At 41.6% G+C, this 19,610-nt stretch overlaps 1 protein-coding gene across 2 annotated transcripts in view; it reads left to right on the forward strand.

Moving 5' to 3' along the window:
• Nucleotides 1–19,610, forward strand: part of LOC117364015 (protein farnesyltransferase subunit beta-like) — a 146,174-nt gene that overhangs the window by 85,924 nt on the left and 40,640 nt on the right. For both annotated transcript variants that reach the window (XM_033952728.1, XM_033952729.1), the window contains 2 exons: nucleotides 3,631–3,717; nucleotides 8,606–8,735. In XM_033952728.1, coding sequence (XP_033808619.1) covers nucleotides 3,631–3,717; nucleotides 8,606–8,735 — 217 coding nt within the window. The remainder of the gene's footprint in view (nucleotides 1–3,630; nucleotides 3,718–8,605; nucleotides 8,736–19,610) is intronic.

The raw sequence follows: 19,610 nt of genomic DNA on the forward strand, positions 1-19,610 counted from the left end.
AAAAAAAACATTTGATCCATTTGTACGCTGCTGTTTTCTTCATGGGCATTATCCCCATAAACTCGGACTAACATGTCCCTGATTTCACTTCCACTTGCCAAGTTTAACAAGAAATTTAATGTTTGTTCGTTGCTCTAATTCAAGCTCCAACATTCTTGCAACAGCACACAAAAATAAATAACAACGATAATGAATGCCACTCAGCAAGACACCGCCACACGTCGACCCGAACACAGCTGTGAGACACTGATATATCAAGGTTATGATACCTTACTAAGTTGTTTGTACAGTGCTGCCAACGTTAGTGCACGGAGGCAAGTTTGCAAACTTAATTCTCAGACCTCATATATCTAACCAGATTGGCTCAAGATGAGGAAAAGTTTGTCCTATTAGACATACAAAAAACTGTAACATCTTTATGAAGCAAGATCCTTTCTTCCTCCCTCTCAGGCTAATCATTTTTATAACACTTGTGGAGAGAGTTACTAGATTGGTGAGACACAGAGGAGGCAACTGAATCAAATAACCTTAGATTTCAGCTACTCAGAAATACCTCTCCACCAGAAGACTTATTGTAACTTGTTCTAGTATCCAAGCTAATAAGAAGTTTTGGTCCATCATCGATCCTGAATTTGCCCTTGGAGCATACATACTGCATAGCACCAGTGATGGAACCAAAATGAGAAGGGTTTGCGTTCGTAGTTTGTGGCTACTTTCACTGTGCATTTTTCCTCTCATAACACTGGTCAACAAGCATTTTGCTACTGGAGTTCTGTCACCTGTACCTTAACAAGAGCCAACAGTTTTTGTCTATCACATCCTGTTTTTAAGTTATGTATCAGTTTGTGTTTGTATCATTTTCGTCAATAACGCTACCATGAAGCATCAGTATTTTACTGTTTCTGTAACACAATATTGCATTTTAAGACAGCTCATTCATCACATATACCAATAATTTGAAAGTTTATACTAAAAAGTGGTTGTGCTGCTTTTTCTACTTGTGAATTTTTATATTTTGTTTGTTTTTGACTAAGATATTATAATTATTATGAACAGACGAGGTTGTGTTAACCATCCTGATAATTTCTGTTTTGTCTAAGGACAATCACTGCACAATATCAGCAAAAGAATCTGTCCAGCAGACTTCAAAGTGCATAAAAGCATTATTTTGGATGTAAAGCTGGCGACCAAGATAAAGCGTGGGCATCTCATGTGTGCTGCACTGTCTGCTATTCCGGATTAACACAGTGGCTGAATGGGAAACGGAAGAAGATGCCTTTCGCTGTACCCATGGTGTGGCGTGAGCTAACAAACCATCACTCAGACTGTTATTTTTGCATGAGAAAAATTGCTGGATTCACAAAGAGGAATAAGTCAAAAATTGTGTATCACGATTATCTGTCAGCAATTAAACCCATTCTTCATGACTCGGAGAATCCAGTTCCAATTCCTCCTTCCATATCTGCAGCACAATGTGCTGAAAGTTCAGATGAAGAATGTGCCTCTGCTGCTATAGAGGAGTTGTAAGAACCTGAAGAGGATGAAAAACAACCTCACCTTCTAACTCAAGAAGATCTTAATGATCTGGTTAGAGACTTGTCACTGTCAAAGGAGAAATCAGAAGTGCTGAGTTCAAGGCTGAAGCAATGAAATCTTTTAAGGCAGGACACCAAAATATCTTTTTTCCATGATCGTCACACCATCCTAACTTCCTTTTACCAAATGGAAGGAAACATTTGTTTCTGTACTGATATTAGTAGTCTCGTGCGTGAACCGGGATATAAACACGAATGGAGACTATTCATTGATTCAAGCAAAGCCTTAAAGCGGTACTTTTACACAATGAAAACCAGAAGCCATCTGTTTATGTTGCTCATGCAGTTGGGTTGAAGGAAACATATGAGTCGATGGAGACACTTTTAAAACTCACACGCTTGGCAGATCACCAGTGGAACCTCTGTGGTGATCTCAAAGTTGTGTCACTCCTTCTGGGTCTTCAACTGGGGTACACCAAATGCATGTGCTTCTTGTGTCTTTGGAACAGTCATGATGATGCCAACCCCAACAGGCAGAAACAATGGCCAAACCGAGATGAATCCGTACCTGGCAGATGCAATGTGAAGCACCTGCCATTAGTACATCATGAGAAAATCTATCTACCAATACTTCACATAAAACTGGGTCTGCTGAAAAATTTTGTCAAGGTGATGGACAGAAATGGTGATGCGTTTCAGCACCTAAGAAGTACGTTTGATTTCGAGAAAAGTGAAGCCAAAATCAAAGAAAGTGTTTTTGTTGGACCCGAAATCCGTGAACTGATCCTTGATGATGCGTTCAAACAGAAGCTGAACCCAGCTGAATCAGTAGCATGGGAAGCATTCGTGCTGTTTGTTCAGCATTTTCTTGGTAATCAGAGAATTATGCTGAGCTTGTGGAGAACATGCTGACAGTATATCAGCTAATGGATGCCAGAATGTCACTTAAAATGCACTTCTTACATTCTCACCTTGACTTCTTTCCACCCAATCTTGGTGATGTCAGCGATGAGCATGGGGAAAGATTTCATCAAGATATCAAGGTGATGGAAAGCAGATTTCAGGGAAAGTTCAGTTCCGTGGGAGACTATTGTTGGTTCTTGCAAAAGAGAGACAAATGTACAGTACAAGCGTAAAAGCAAGTGTCTCAAACATTTCTGAACATGCTTTTGAGTGAGTTAAGAGAGGTGTAAATATATGCTGTAACATGTCTCCTTATTGTCTTCGTGTTTGTTTTCAGAGTAAACTCCTTAACACAAGTTTGGTGGGACACAGTTCATACTCCCAATATTGTGCCAATATGGCAAATGGTTAAAAAAAACAAACAAAAAAAAATCAGTTAACGTGTATCTCAGAAACCTGACATGCTAGCTGAATTTCAATTACAGATCTGAACTCGGCATCATTAAATTAACTAAGAACACTTCTTAAGTTCTCAGTAGCAAAGAAAACCTTTTTTTTGTTGACCAGTGTAATGAGCACTTTTGCTTAGCCAAGGAATGTATGCTACAAGGAGAAAAGAAGGATGATGCCAAGGACCATAAGTACAAACTCTATTCTTTCTCGCTGTCTTATGTCATTTGGTTTTGTTAGTTTATAAATCCCTTTTCATGCATTAATAGCCCTAACATTTGCAAGAACATAAAGAGAATGCCTTGCTGATTTAGAGAAAACAACAAAGATGTTTACAATAAAATTCCTCAATGATTAAGACAAACAGGCTTCTTCAAAATGATAACTCAACAGAATTGAAGGAAAGATCTTCCATTTATAAATTGTGTGCAGTATGCTATAAATAAATTTGTGAATGTTTGAGAGCACTCAGTTCACTGTGTCTTTTTGAAAGAAACAGATGCTTTCCCAAGGGATCCTTTTTTGAGACCTTCCACCAGGGAATGGTCACTGAGAACATCAAGGGGCCTCTCAAATCTCAAACGTATTGAAAAAGTAATATGTGAAATAATGTGCTGATTTAGGCCACATTTGCCATCTTATTTCTGAACCTCATAGAAGCCATGGTATGGCTAAAACATTAGTGAGCAGTGTTCATTGCATGAATTAGGGCTTATATCTTTTTTTTGTTTGTGCTTTTTAGAAGTGCATATTGTGCTGCATCAGTGGCTTCATTAACCAACATCGTTACACCTACACTGTTTGCCGGCACTGCTGAATGGATAGCAAGGTAGGAAAAATATCAAGTTTTATTTGTTTTACTTATGAATTCTAATACAGTCAAACCTCGGTTTATGAGTGCACCGGTTTGCGAGTGTTTTGCAAGACGAGCAAAACATTCTCACAAATCGTGACTCGCAAACCGAGCATTGACTCGATTTGCGGATCCCCCCTGCCCGCTAACTGGCATCGCCCACCCGCAAACACTGCCCCCCCCCGCGAACCGACATCGCCCCCCCCTCGTGAACTGGCATCCCCCACCCAAACTGAAAGCTTACCCCCCCCAATGTGGCACCGGCATGCACCACCAACCCACAGGAGGTGCCGGTGCCCGAAGATTGTGCCTCTCCTCTGACTGGGCCTTGAGCACCTGCGCATGCTCAAGGCCTTCTGGCTCCCGCCTCTCTCTGAGATTCTCAGAGAGAACGAGAGCCAGAAGGCCTTGAGCATGCGCAGAGGCTCAAGGCCCAGTCAGAGGAGAGGCACAATCTTTGGGCACCGGCACCTCCTATGGGTTGGTGGTGCATGCCGGTGCCACATTGGGGGGTAAGCTTTCAGTTTGGGCGGGCGGGGAATGCCAGTTCGTGCGGGGGGGGGGGGGCGGGCATTCGCGAGGGAGAGCGATGCTGGTTCACAGGGATGCAGCGTTTGCGAGCGGGTGGGGGGGGGCCATGCCGGTTCACGGGGGGGGAGGGGGAGATGTGGAAGTGCACCAGTGGCCTCGGGGGTGGGGAGGTCTTTTGGGGATGGGGTGGGGTGGAGCAGCGCCGGTGGCCGGGGGGGGATGTGAGGTGGCATGAGTCAAGCGAGTTTCCCTTACTTTCTATGGGGAAACTCGCTTTGATATACAAGTAAATTGGTTTACGAGCATGCTTCTGGAACGAGTTATACTCGTAAACCAAGGTTCCACTGTATTTGTATGCTTTTGCCTTCCTTCTGTAAGGAGTGCTGTGAATTAGATCTGGGATCTGTTGTATGAAATCTAACTCCATGAGACAAAACCAATATTCAGCAAGGTGATATCTAGATAAAGTTTACTGGATAATTTATCTAGTTATTTTTGAATAGATATTCAAACAGCTATGTAAGTCACTGCCACTGAATATTGCAGAGTTAAGATTATCCAGATAGCACTGAATATCATCACTATCATGTTAGGCTTATCCCCTGCTCATCCTAAATTTAGCTGTCTGGTTACATAGTAAAGAGTCCCAGGAAATTTAAAAAAAGCACAATTTATCTGGTTAACTTCCTAGTTAACCAACGAATAGAGGACAAGTAATAACAAGGGTTCTTGCTATTCTATACCGCTCTCAGAAACCTGTGATATTCAGGACACTTGAGTATCCAGACATAACTGGTACAGGTGCAAAGTATCTTTCATCGAGCCGGTATTTTCATGTGCAAAACTACAAATGTGCAAAAAGCTATAATAAAGTGCTACGTGAAATAAATACTATTAAAAAATTTGCACTTAGCTTTTATATGTACTTGATTTGTAGTGGATCATTGTAGTAAACAGAAATTGGCTAAACGCCCTACGGGACCCGTTTCGCCACAGTCAAGGGCTTCATCGGGGGTCTTGTATTTATGAATGTGCAACTTTGTTTGAGCTGACACGTAAAAAATGGCGCTGGCGGTATAGAATAGCAAGAACCCTTGTTATTACTTGTCCTCTATTCGTTGGTTGATTTATTTTGATTCGTTTAAGAGGACCTAGTCCATTGTTTGTGGTTAAGTAACTTCCTAGTTAACCAAACGTTGTCTGAATATCACCTTTCCCTTTTTTAACCCTTTATTTGGCATTGTTGCTCAGAAGCAACGTGTGTTTCTATGGCTCTTATGAGAGATCTACATCTCCAAATGCCTGTTACTTGCCACTGTTGCTCTCGTTCAACATCAAGTTACATAAAGCAGCCGTTTTCACCATCTGCCAATTAAAGGGCTAAAATCATCCAAATGATTTTGTTTGGTTCCTAAAATAGATGGGTAATTCTATTGTCTAAAATGTCTGCATGTGTTGTTTATGGAAGCCTGGTATAAGTACCCCCAACCAAATCAATGCCACTCTTCTTATTTCTGAGTTAGACATATGAGCCTGATTCTCTATAGCATGCCTTAGCGCGCACCTACATTGTAGGTATTTAGGCGCTCAGTTGTCAATCAACCGCTAGGTGCATGTTGTAGAATCTTGCCTACATGGCGTGTGAAATGTAGGCTAGCATTTTGCAGGCGCAGAGGCGCATAGTGATACCTGAGCACATGTAAGGCAACTTCTGACGCAGACTACGTCTCTGCCTGCCTTACACGTGCTTAGGCGTCACTATGTGCCCAAGGTAGGTGCATTAGTACAGCGCACCTAAACTCTGCCATTGTCTAGTTAGGTGGCGATAGCGTGCCTACCTCCGCCTAACTTTATTGCCCGCTATAGAGAATCGGGCCCAATTTTAATTGAGTTATTTATTATACACATGTGGAGGGCACAGTGTATAATAAATACACAGTGCCCTCCACAGTGTATAATAAATACACAGTGAGCCTAGAGGGTGTGTGATGGGAGCCTATTCTGTAAAGGAAAGTACACATGCAAGTATTCTATATGATCATTAGTAAATATACCATGCATATGTTAATATCAATATTTAAGTGAATGACCTTCTGCGATTTCTGCCCATAAAGATCACACAGCTTAATTCTTAGTCTTAAGGGACTTGGTGACTCTTCATCGAGTTAAATCATTTTGTGCAATTTTATACATCTTTCACTGCTTATCATTCTTATATTGTAAAAAGATTTTTAGTTGAACTTATCTTAATGTGTTCTTCTTTAAATATCCAAAGCTGAAAACCTTGGAGAAAAATCACCCCAACATGAATTCATATTTTGCTTCAAAAAGCTGCATCAATGGGGTCTTCTGAAACATAAGCAATCCTCAGTATAGCTCCATTTCAGTTATAAAGCAAATATAAACTTACTACCCTGTTTGCCCAAAAATAAGACCTATCCTGAAAATAAGCCTTAGCATGATTTTTAAAGATTCTCCTAATATAAGTCAGACCATAAAAATAAGTCGTAGTTAATATTGCCCCCCCCCAGCCCCCTCCGAATGTCTCTGACACTCCCCGACTCCTCCGATTCACCAAAAAATTTGACTTGTAAATTCAGCAATCCCCACACCAGTGAAACCTGATATACCTCCACTCTGAGACCTCCTAAAGCAGCAGCAGTGGCAGCGCTCTGAATGGGCTGCTTCGTGGCCTTCCCCCTGCCACGTCACTGATGACTGTGTTTTTTGGAGTTGGAAAGGTTTTTCTCCAAACTTTGAAATCTGAGGAGTTTTTTTTACTTTCTGTCTTTTTCCGCATAGAGGCCAATAATAAGAGTAAGAACTCTGTATGGAGCTGTTGCTCATATTGGAGTAATATCCTGTGGGATTTTGAGGCCAATTTTGTTAACTGTGCTTTTTTGATATTCACCCTATAGTCTACCAGACATTGGCAATGATTTAGACACATCATTATTATAGATTGTTAGTAGAACGACGTGTCTATCCTTTTTGAAATACTCATATAGATTTAGTGCCATCAAAGAAAATAGCTCCAAAAGGGACTCACCTACTGTATTTATAGATCAATAACAGTCCTCTGACAGATTTATCACTTCATTATAGCCATTAGATAAGAGCAAAACCAGAGGGTACATTAAAGGAACAGGTTCTTAAGTCACTTTTATTTATTTTATGTTTCCAATTACCCATGTATCGCTTCAAGTTCCCGACAATTCTTATATAACTCCTTTGTAATTCCTAATTCTTATGTAAAGTTACAATTCTTGTAACTCCTGATAAATCTTATGTAATCCGCCTTGAACTGCAAGGTATTGGCGGAATAGAAATCACTAATGATAATGTATAAGCTGTCCTGCTAGGCGATTGTCATGTTCAGTGCTCAGAAGAACAAGGAAGTCTAAAAAAGTATTAGACCTAGAAAATGTCAAGAGTTCTGTTCTTCTGCAGTAGACCTGAAACAATCTCATGGTTATACAGTGGTACCTTGGACTACGAGCATAATCCGTTCCAGGAGCATGCTCGTAATCCAAAATGCTCATTTATCAAAGCAAGTTCCCCATAGGAAATAATGGAAACTCGCTTTGATACGTTCCCCCCACCCCCCCCCCAAGGCCAGGGCGCTGCTCTCCCCCCCCCCCCCCCCGCTCACAAAGTCCCCCCCCCCCCGCGTGATCCGGCAACCCCCTGCCCGACCAACTTTAACTCACCCCCCCCGTCTGGCACCGGCACGAGAACCGCTCTCCCCCCGCTCGCAAAGGCCCCCCCCCTGCTCGAATCGGCACCCCCCCCGCGAGAATAGGAACCCCACGCCCAACCAACTTTAACTCATCCCCCCTTTGGCACTGGCATGCAGCCCACAAGTGCCGGTGCCGGTGCCGCTTGAAGATCTTCTTCTTCCCAGTCTCTGCCGGCTTTGAGCATGCATCTGCGTATGCTCAAGCCCTTCTAATTCTCCCTCTCGCCGAGATTCTCGCGGGGGGAGTACCATTCGAGTGGGAGGGGGCCCTTTGCGAGTGGGGGGGAGCGATGCCGGTTATCGGGGGGTGCTCGAAAATCGAGTCAACACTCGGTTTGCGAGACACGTTTTGCGAGAATGTTTTGCTTGTCTTGCAAAACACTCGCAAACTGGGTTTCTCGCAAACCGAGGTTTGACTGTATTAAGATATATTTTACACAGGAGGTTAATGGGCGGCTAGGAGCACAAATATAAAAAGAAATCTTAACAGAACTGCAAGTATGGTTTTGCTAGTTAGATGTCATTTCAGACAACTAACTGGCACTTTGTATGAGAATAGAGGTTCTTATTCTTTTTCTTTCCTTTTGAAATTAGGTGCCAGAACTGGGAGGGCGGTATTGGTGGTGTTCCTGGAATGGAAGCTCACGGGGGTTATACTTTCTGTGGACTGGCAGCATTGGTAATCCTGAAAAAAGAACATTTGTTAGATCTCAAATGCTTATTAGTGAGTATATTCTCAAGCTTTTCTATTGTAAATGTGGACTAGTCCTTTTAGCATTTGTGTTTAGAAACAGATTTATAGTTTATTATTATTAATAATAATAATAATAATAATAACAATAACAGTTTATATACCGCAGGGCCATGAAGTTCTATGCGGTTTACAATGATTAGAAAGATGCTACAAATTGAGTGGAACATACATAGTTAGAGATTAGTTGCTAAGAGTTTAAGGGATCAGTTGTGATGGGAGAGATTAATTCAAGGCTTCTCAACCCCGTCCTTGGGATGCATCCAGCCAGTTGACTTTTCAGGCTATCCACTTTGAATATGCATAAGAGATTTGCTTGTATTGCCTGCATAGTATGCAAATCTATCCACTGCATATCAGGATGGATATCCTGAAAACCAGAATAGCCGAGTGTCACGAGAACTGGCTTGAGAACCACTGGTTTAATCTAATTGGCTGATATGAGACTTTTAAAATAACACATCCCATAACTAGAGGGATTTGTATTAATCTTAATAGAAGGTTCTACATTATTTTGTTTTATGGAGAAGTTTAATGAAAATTTAAAAAATCATGGGGCAGTTACTGTAAAACATAGATTTTTGCCTAGTTAAATATTTACTAAAAAAAAAAGTCACTACAGAACATTAGGATTATCAAATGCTTGTGGTAACAGAAAACATTTTGTATTTCCTCCTAACATAAGAAAGAAAAAAGGTGCTTGCAGTAGCTCTATCAGATTAAATTACGAAACCTCTTTCTCTTAGCACTGCATGGATTGCACTAACACAGATAAAAACACATACTGCAAATACTTACTCCCGTCGTACCCAAGGTGTACAACTCATATCCCAGAGCTAAAATTCTTAAAACTTTTCCTTGGAACATTTAGTTGTCAGAGGCTGTGGGTGAAACACTGAGAGGTTGTGATGATACATATTTCTAGACTGTTCTTAATAATTTGATTTAGGGTTGTGGCACTTTAAGAATGCTCATTTAAATTTGAAAATATTTATTTAGATATCAGTCTGGCTATTTTACAGATATAAACTTTCATTTTACTGTTGCAAATGGTACTAAATACAAAGGATTCCACAAAAAAGGAAAACGCAACCCCATGTGAGATCAACAAAAATGGGGAAGGGACTGTACACATCGGCCTCTAGAATAAATTAGGTTTATTAAAAATAATCATGTATTAAAATATAATACATATATAAATACAAGCCTATTATAGAGTCCTTTTCTATTAGTGGTTACCTATGCAGCAGAGAGTACAGTTTAAGATTCTTTCAGTCATACAGCAAATTTTATATCACGTTTCTCCAATGGCACTAAAGGGGGGTTTTGAAATCTTTATCAACCCAGAAAATGTTTGACATCTGAAAATAGTATGAAACTGAGTTTGGAGGGTAAGATGTTAGTCTCTTGTGTTAAGATTGGGGTAACAATGCTGTTTGTAGCTGGCGCCAAGCTCTGGAATGCGCTGCCTGGTATTCTGTGATTCTGTGATGGGAAACTGAACTTTAAGAAAATGTTGAAAACGCAATTATTTGTCAATGCCTTCCTGTGCTAATGCTATTCTCTGTTAATGGGATTTTGTGTTTCCATCTTGTAGGATGAATTTAAAAGAAGATTTTAATGATACCGTTAGTTAATGTCTTTTTGTGCTTGTCTTGTTGAAACATGTTTAGCATTTCTTGAATATGTATCCATGTAATTTTGTAAACCGCATAGTTTTTATGCGGGATATAAATTTTTAAATAAAAAATAGGCTTGTATTTACATATGTATCATATTTTAATAGATGATTATTTTTAATAAACTTAAATTTGTTCCAGAGACTGATGTGTACAGTCCCTATTTTATTAAATGCAAAGGCCCTGTAAAGTCAACCTAAAGTTAGGGGCCGATATTGGCACCTACTTTAATTGAGCAATAGGCTTGGTTAGTGCAATATTAGCATATCATTAGCATATAGTTATATGAATGAGCTTTGCTTTTATGCATAGCTAGGCCATCTGCCCCTTTGTATGGCAGGTGCACACACAAACCATTATTTTTAGCTAGTCTTTCAAGCGTGATGGGCACTTCTGCAAGTCATCTTGAAAGAGGAAGGAATGTAAGGGTTAATATGATATAGATTTACATATAGATTTGCATATAGATTTACACAGAGCTTCATATATAAACCTGCTGCAGAATTCAAAGACTATGCCTGAAGCAGAGAGGAACTCTGACCTACTTTTAGAACTGCCTGTGTCTCATTCTTGGACTGATATTGCATCATAACCCTCTTGCCCAGAACCTGCACTAAGGGCAAGACGACCAACCACTAGGGGTGGCAGAATTCTCTGGATGCCTCTAGCAAGGAGCCGAGATTCTTGGAACTGCCACCTGAGGTGACATCAAGGAGATATTTCTGGAGATGCTCAGGTCAAGATGTCGGAACAGGAGGTGGAGAGAACATCTCTTCACATCCCTGGAGATCCTTGTAGTCTGATCCCCAAGGTCTAACACCAAAGACCTGCACTATTGTAGACAGATCCATGCTGCAACCTGCCTTGGCAGCTTGTTACCTCCCAGCTGAGAGACCTTTCTTGCACCAACTATGCTAGGCATTGCTTCAAAGATCCTTTCTTCTGAGAGATTTCTCCTGCACTGGCACGTCCATCTCTTCACTTCAGTGCTTCTTCCACCTGAGACCTCTTCTGTACTGCCAGGTTGTATTTAGCTCTTTTGTATCTTGGGTAAGGTGCCAGGAGGCAGAATTTAACAGCCTATAGGGAATCGTATGTTTACTCTAAAATGATTTATGCAATAGTGGGAGTTGTGTATTTCTTAAGCAGCCTACCTTGTTTAATCCTACCTGCTATTCCTTGCACCACCAGCGGGTCTGTACAGTGCCTGGCTTCTGCACTGTGGCTGGGGAAGCTGGTGGTGGATAGCCAAGAGGGGAACGGTGCTTGACGTTGGGGGAGGTGGCTGAGACATCCGGTGTGCTGGTGATCGTGATCTGGCCGTAAGGAGGGAGACGTTTCGCGTCGGAGGAGGAGGTGGCCTGCAGAGGTTTCAGCTGGAAGTGGGGTTGAGAGCGGCAGTTGAGGTGGAGATGATTCCAGCTCTTCAGCTGCTTCCAGCAGTGGCAGTGATATGCTTTCCTCCCTTGACAGTGTTGAGTCAAGGCTTCTGTGCTGATCGAGAGCCAGCTGAGAGGAGTGTGATGCTTCACGTTGGGAGAGGTGGCCTATGAAGACATTAGTGGTTCCTTCTTGCCTGATTTCGCTTTGACTTTGTGTGGCTTGACATCAGGGGATCTACCATGGCCTGTCTGGTATTCCAGCTCTCCTCAGCATGATGGATCCAGCTATTGGGACCCTCCTGCCTCTTCTACCTTACCTTCGCCTCGGCCATTGTGTCCTGCCGTTGCCTTGCATGGCTATTGTATGAGCCTTATTTTAAAATTTCTAATTTGCTTTAAAATTTACTTTATTTACTGCTTCAATGGCCCGTTGGCCTGTCTCTGAGCCGGAGGATCGGGAACTGGAGTTGGCCGGTCAGATGTTGGAGAGGTTGTGGAGGGAGAGTCCGCAAATGTTGTGTGCTGCGCCCCTGTGGTTGGTGGACAGCTGTGCCTGTCTCCTCCTTTCTACCTGCAATCTTTGGCCGTTAGCCCTTGCCCACGGTTGGGATCTAGAGATCATCTTCGGCCAGTGATAGACTATCATTGAGGGTTCTTCTCGGCCATTGTATCCTGTTGTTGCCTTACACTGATTAGAGCCCAATTAGACTTTTATTCTGTCTTGCTTGGACTGCTTTGGGTCTTTGAGGTTTCTGATTTACTTTAATCTTATTCTCTTTTCATTATTTGAATTGTTATATCTTTACTATTTAATAATTGTTTTCTCAGGTACTTTAGCTAGATTGTGAGCCTTCGGGACAGTTAGGGAAGTTCCAAGTACATAATTTTATTTTATTGTAACCCGTTCTGGGCTCCTGGGGAGGGAGGGCTATAAAAATGAACAAATAAATAAATAAATGAATAATGAATAAGTCCCACATTTTAATTATACTATTGATCACTTCAGCTGCTACTTGTTATAGGAATAAAATATCTTATTTCTTTAATACACATGACCTGGTTCATTGCTTGTTAGTATTAGACTAAGCAGGGTTTGAACTTAGCTCTAGGGAACATAAGCAGTTCAGAGTCTTACATATAGTTTTATTTATTTTTTCAGTTTTATAAACCGTTCTTCCAAAGGAGCTTAGAATGGTTTTACATGAATTTATTCAAGTACTCATTTTCCTCTGTCTGTCCCAGTGGGCACACAATCTATCTAATGTCCCTGGGGCAATGGGGAGATTAAGTGACATGCCCAGGGGTCACATGGAGCAGCGGGGCTTTGAACCCACAACCCCAGGGTTCTGAGGCTGTAGCTCTAACCACTGCGCCACACTCATTTTGTTCCCTGGGGATGAGAAGCCCTGTGAACATATCCTGCACAAGTGACTCTTGTCAATATGCTTTTGATGCCCCCAGGAATGCCTATGCACAGTCTGCTTGAAAGTATGCACGTATATATCTGCACACTTTTATAAAAGACATTTTCCAAATGTAAAATATGTTTTGCACCTGGGAAAACATTTATAACATTAATCCCTTAACGGATTAGTAGTTTGGGTTTATTCTTTATTTTCTAGCCTGTGTTTGGAATTTGTGTTTTCGTTATTCATCTAATTTTTCTGTAATGTTTTGCTTCTGACTCTCTGCAGACAACGTCAGTTAGGCCAAGGCTTCCCTATTGACATGATATAGGGCTCCTTTTACAAAGGTGCGCTAACATTTTTAGCGCACACACTGAATTAGCGCGCGCTGACCAAAAAACTACAGCCTGCTCAAGAGGAGGCTGTAGCGGCTAGTGCACACAGCATTTTAGCATGCGCTATTCCACGCGTTAAGGCCCTAATGCACCTTCGTAAAAGGAGCCCATAGTATATTGTTCAGGTTGGCTTTCCTAATTTTATGCTTTCCAGTATAGTATTTCTTCATTCACTAATGCCAAATTCCTCTCCTATGGAGCTACATTTACAGGTTTACCAAAGCGTGCAAATGAACAATAATCCTCTGTATGTCAATAATCTCATGAATAATATTATAGGATCAGAGTTGTCCTTCACTGACCTGTAGCCATCTAGTTTGTATGAGCTGCTCAGCAGGTCCAGCTGCCATCAGGTTTTTCTATTACTGGATTTCTGAACTGCTGAAAGGAAACTGGAAATGTGAGTTAAACACTTTCTGTCAAAAGCAGGACTTTGTCAGGCACACAAATAGATGATATCATCTGATGGCATTGGGATGGAAAAACTCTTCCAGAGCTCAGAGCTAAAGTTCTAAGCATGTTCAGCCCATCCAGCACACAACAGTCTCCCTAGTCACTTCAGATTTTCTTTTTTTTTTTGACTCTGCAAAATGGAGGCAAAAACAAATCTGAATTAAGTACATAAGTACATAAGTAGTCGCCTCCGCCGGGGCAGACCAGAGGTCCATCTAGCCCGGCGGTCCGCTCACGCGGTGGCCCATTAGGCATATTGCCTGATCTGCGGTCCTTGACTAATTTTATGCCTACCTCAACACTTATCTCTAAACTTTCCACTGCTCTTATCTGTACCCCTCAATCCCTTTGTCCTCCAGGAACCTATCCAGGTCATCCTTGAAACCCTGTACTGTGCTATTTCTTATTACGGCCTCCGGAAGGGTGTTCCATGTGTCCACCACCCTCTGTGTGAAGAAGAATTTCCTTGCGTTTGTTTTAAACCTGTCCCCCTTCAATTTCATCGAGTGACCCCTTGTTCTTGTGGTTTCTTTCAAATTGAAAAATCTATCCTTGTCAACCTTTTCGATGCCCCTCAGGATTAAAGGCTTTTCACATTTACCTCTCTTTCTTTTACTCCTGAAAAGGTTCTTTTATTTCTTTTAATTTGTTAAATGTTTTGGGGGGAATTCCCCAAAGATGTAGAGTTCTGGTGCTGCCTACAGTTTGAAAGGAACATGTAAGAGACAATTCCTGCTCAATAGAGCTTACAATCTAATTAGAAAAAACAGGACAAATAAGGGTTAGAGAATTTCTCAGAGAGAATGATAAAGCAGACATAGACCCATTGCAGGCCTCTCCCCGAGTCTACCTTAAGTCCTGCAGGTCCAGGGATGAGTCAGGGCACAGAGCCATCCTACTGTGCTCCTGCCCCATGCAGTCTTGCTACTCAAAATGGCTGATGTGAGTTCCTACAGTAACCTCCCGAGACTGCAGCGAGTTTGGTTTATAATCACGTCAACCTTTTTTCACCTTTTTTGGGGAGAAAAATGTTACCTTGGTTTATATTTGGATGGGTTTATATTCGAGTATATATGGTATCTTTTAAGGGTTGCCTGCACCCTACACAACATGGTTTTCAATCACTCTATAGTACTGAAATTATTTTATTAATTTTAGTTTCTGAGATAAAGATTGAGTTTCGGAAAGCAGACATTGGACTGGTTAGAAAGGTGTTGAATTGTTTTTCAGGTTTTTTAAGAACAAGAAGGTATTGTGTTAAAGGAATGTACAAGGGTAAATCAATAAGTAAAGGCAAAATACATTTAACAGCTTTAATAGAGAAGTAACTACGAGCAATTGAACATATCACTTTTCCACATAGTCCCCATGCAAAATGATGCATTTGTTGCATCGTTCAACTAGCTTCTGTATTAAGTTTTTTTTGCTGTTCCCAAAGCCAGGTGAGCACTGCTTCCTTTACTTCATCATGCTTTGTGTTTTGTTCTCCGGGTCACAGTGATGCACCCATATCTCATCGCCGGTGACAATTCTCTCCAGAATACTCGGATCTTCTTCATACTTTCTCAGGAACTAGATTGCAGCTTCAACACACTGTTGCTTGTGCAGATCAGTAAGTTGTTTGGGAACCCATCATGTGCAGACTTTCCTGTATCCCAAATCGTCATCCATTATGGCAAATGCAGATTTGTAGCTGATACCAAAATTGTAACTAATTGAGACACTGTTATCCGTTGGTTTTCTGTAATCAAGACATCCACCCTATCAAATTGTTTTTGTGTGCATGTTGACCAAAACAACCTTCGTTGGTTACATTTATTCTTGACGCTTTAAACCTTTTTACCCTCACATAGCACCATGAATCAATTGTCCATACTGAGTCAATATCCAACAGTGAATTTATACAGGTTTCACTTCCTCTGCCCAGAGAAAGCGCATTACTGCACGTTGTTCTTCAATGGTACAATCTTGCAATGGAGCATCCATGTTTCTGACCTTGTGGCTGCCACATGACTAAAGGCCGAGCGCTGTGCTATACGTGGACAAACTATCCAACAGGCAATGTATGAGCACATATGTTGCATTTCGCTAGCTGTGTTCTGGTTATCGTGTAATTTAACAATTGCCTTTAATTTTTGAATCGCTCTCATAAATTCAGAGTGTTGGAGTGCAAATTGTGCTGTTTGTTTCTCAAGGGTCACCAATATCTACTTTTTAATTTGTAAATGAGCTTTTTGGGTGAATGGTTGACAAATTTAGGCATTTTTATTTTATCTTATCCTGCTGATATTTTTAACTTAAGTTCAGCATTGGATAATCTGGAGGAGGATTTTAGATGTGTTCAAAAGATAATTATATTAGTGGATAATTGGACAACCAATAATTTCTTAGAGCTGAATAATAGTACCGAGTACTGAAGAAATTCTTACGATAGAGGAAAAATCTAGGGTTTTTGGAGTTATTTTGGATTGTAGTTTGACATTTGAGAATCAAATAAATGGATTGGTAAAGAGTCTTTTTTTCGTTTGCGCCAATTATGGGTAATACGTTCTGTTTTATCTTTAGAGAGCTTTCAAACTGTGGTACGAGCTATCGTATTGCCTCAGTTGTATTACTGTGATTCTTTATATTGTGGTGGTACACTGAATTTAAAAATAGGCTGCAGTCGCTTCAAAATATGGCTTTGTGTTTGATTTTTAGAGCAAAACAATATGACTGGGTTACTCCTCTTCTGAATCAAATACATTTGTTGAAAATTGAGAAGAGAGTAAATTTTAAATTTGTTATACTTGTATATAAAGTGTTGCTGTTAATGGGACCAGAAGGTCTAATAAAGTATATAACTTTCCTAATAAATAGAGCTACCTCCTGGTATAAACAGTCATTGAGGCTTGGCTATTGTGTAAGTTCATATGATCGTTTGAAATCTTTGATGAACAAATCTTTTAAGTTTATAGGAACAAAGTTTTTGGAATGATCTTCCAACTAACTACACTAAGAAAAGTTTCTTCTTATATCTTTAGAAAATCGTTAAAACCTTTTTAATTTTAATGATTGTTAAATGAATAATTTTGTACAGACACAATATATTTTTGTTATCCGCCTAGAATCTATTGTGAGACTAGTACAGAATATAAATAAATTAGAATAGAAGCTGTCCCAGTTCAGGAAAGGAATTGGGACTTCTACTCCAGGTACTTCCTGATTGCCATAATAATCAAAGAGTTGGTATCCCATATTAGATATAAGGGACTTCAACCTAGAGAATGACATGGGGAAAAAATCTGTCCCCGTCACCGGCCCACCATCCTCTGCACCACCCCGTCACCGCCATTCCCTTCACCGCCCCGTCACCGTCACCGCCATCCCTTTCACCGCCTCGTCACCGCCACTGCCATCCCATTCACCGCCCCGTCACCGTCCCCGCTGCATCCATATAAGCCTTAGTACTGTAATATTTAGCTTATTCCTTTCTTATAAATCAAAGTTCCTGCTGCTGAACTAGAGAAAGAGATGTTCAGCTGGCAGGGCTTTGTTTATAAATTTTTATCAACACAACTAATATACTATTTTATCCTAAAGCAAAAAATAAATAAATAAATATAATTTTTTTTTCTACCTTTGTTGTCTGGTTTCTGCTTTCCACATCTTCTCATTGAATTCCTTCCATCCACTGTGTGTCTTCTCTCTGCATCTTCCATTTGCTGTTACTGTGCCTCTCCCTTAACCCCCCCCCCCCAATTGGTCTAGCACCCATCTTCTTCCCTCCGCTCCCGCATAGTCTGGCATCTGTCTTCTTCCCACTCTGTCTTCCACATTTCCCTTGGGGGTCTGTTCCTCTCCACCCTCCTTCAATGTCTGTTCTATTCCTTTCCACTACCACCCTTCCCTCCCTCCTTTACCATCTGTTCCTTTCTACTACCCTTCAGCTCCTCTCGCGTGGCCTATCTACCTTCCTTCCTCTTATTTTCATGGCACGTTACAATGTAATTTGTGCAAGCCACTGGAGCCTGCAAGCTCGGTCCCTGTCCCATCCCCACAAACCATCTCGCTTCTGTGCTCCTATTTTCTCCATTTCTAATATCTCCCCTATGTATCTGTCATTGCCCCCCCTGTGTCCATATACCATCCCCATGGCATGTCCCCTTTATGTCTCTGTCCCTATGCCCCATGCACATAATTTCCCCTCTTTCTGTTACCTTCCTGTGTCCAGATTTCCCCTATCTTCCTCTTCCATACCAGTGTGTCTCTTCTTTTCAACCCCATCTAGCTTTTTTCCCTCTTTCTTCCCCCCCCCTGCTTCTAGCATCTGGCTCACCTGCCAGTCCTTCCCTTTCTTTCCTGCTGTGGGTTTTTCTTTCCGACTTCATCCCCTTGGCCCAGAATCCTTTTCCCTTTCACTCCCTCCATTCCAATTTGAGCCGGGAACACTAGCGATCGCACGGTCCCCGCAGCCACTACCTGCCTGCCCAATCGATCCTAGTGTTTAGCCAGCTCTCTCCCTTCTCCTCACCTTAGTTTATAGGTTTTCTTTTTCGGCGACCTGCACGCTTTCCCAAAGAGCCGCGCACGCGCGGCTGCTCAGTGTTCAATCTTCTGCTCTGCTGCAACTTCCTGTTTCCGGTTGCGTCAGAGCAGAAGATTGAAACTGAGCAGCAGCGGGTGCGCGGCTCTCTGATAGCGTGCGGGTCGCCGAAAAAGAAAATCTACAAACTAAGGTGAGGAGAAGGGAGAGAGCTGGCTAAACACTAGAATCGATTGGGCAGGCGGGTGTGAGCTGCGGGGACCGCGCGATCCTTCATGCCTCACTGCGGGGACAAGACCATTCACCGCCCTGCGGGCGGTGAATGGCCTTGTGCCCGTCGCCGCAGCGACTGCTAGTTTTCTTCCCCGTTTTCGGCGGGTGACCCGCGGCTAAAATGCGGTGGCCGCGGGTAAACCGCCACCGTGTCATTCTCTACTTCAACCTATTCCATAGTTCAGTATGAGTATTCTCCCCTGCTTAATGAAAGCAAGCTGACTGTGCTTCCTGGATTTCAAACATGCTTGTATGTACTTTTCTATTCTTTCCATGTGCATAAAATAGCTTCAGTTCTTCTTGCTCATTGAGTCTTACTAGTTCAAAGTTCTTTCTTTTAGCCTCTCGTCAGCACCAGGATTTCTCACCAAATAAATGCCTTATGGTAGTAGCTACTCATATGTATAAGTGAGAATATCTGATCTTTCCATACTTCAGTGATGGACTTTGGCAGCCTCCTTGAAAGACCTAACACTGATCTTCAAAGATTATAATACGTCTCCTTCAGAACATTGGTTTTATCGACTTCCACAAATCAACACCCATAGAGTTATTCTGGACTTGGATATAGCAGAACTTTTCTGGCACAAGACTGATACAGAGATAGTTCTCCATTTCAGGAAGATTCAATGTTCTTAGATATTACAGCCAAAGCCTCCCTTCATACTATAGACTTGTCTGATGATGAGAGAGCCACAATAGAATTTTAAATTCCAGTGGAATCAATGTACCTAG

Source organism: Geotrypetes seraphini, chromosome 7 (genome assembly GCF_902459505.1).
Source record: "Geotrypetes seraphini chromosome 7, aGeoSer1.1, whole genome shotgun sequence".
NCBI classification, from domain to species: Eukaryota; Metazoa; Chordata; class Amphibia; order Gymnophiona; family Dermophiidae; genus Geotrypetes; species Geotrypetes seraphini.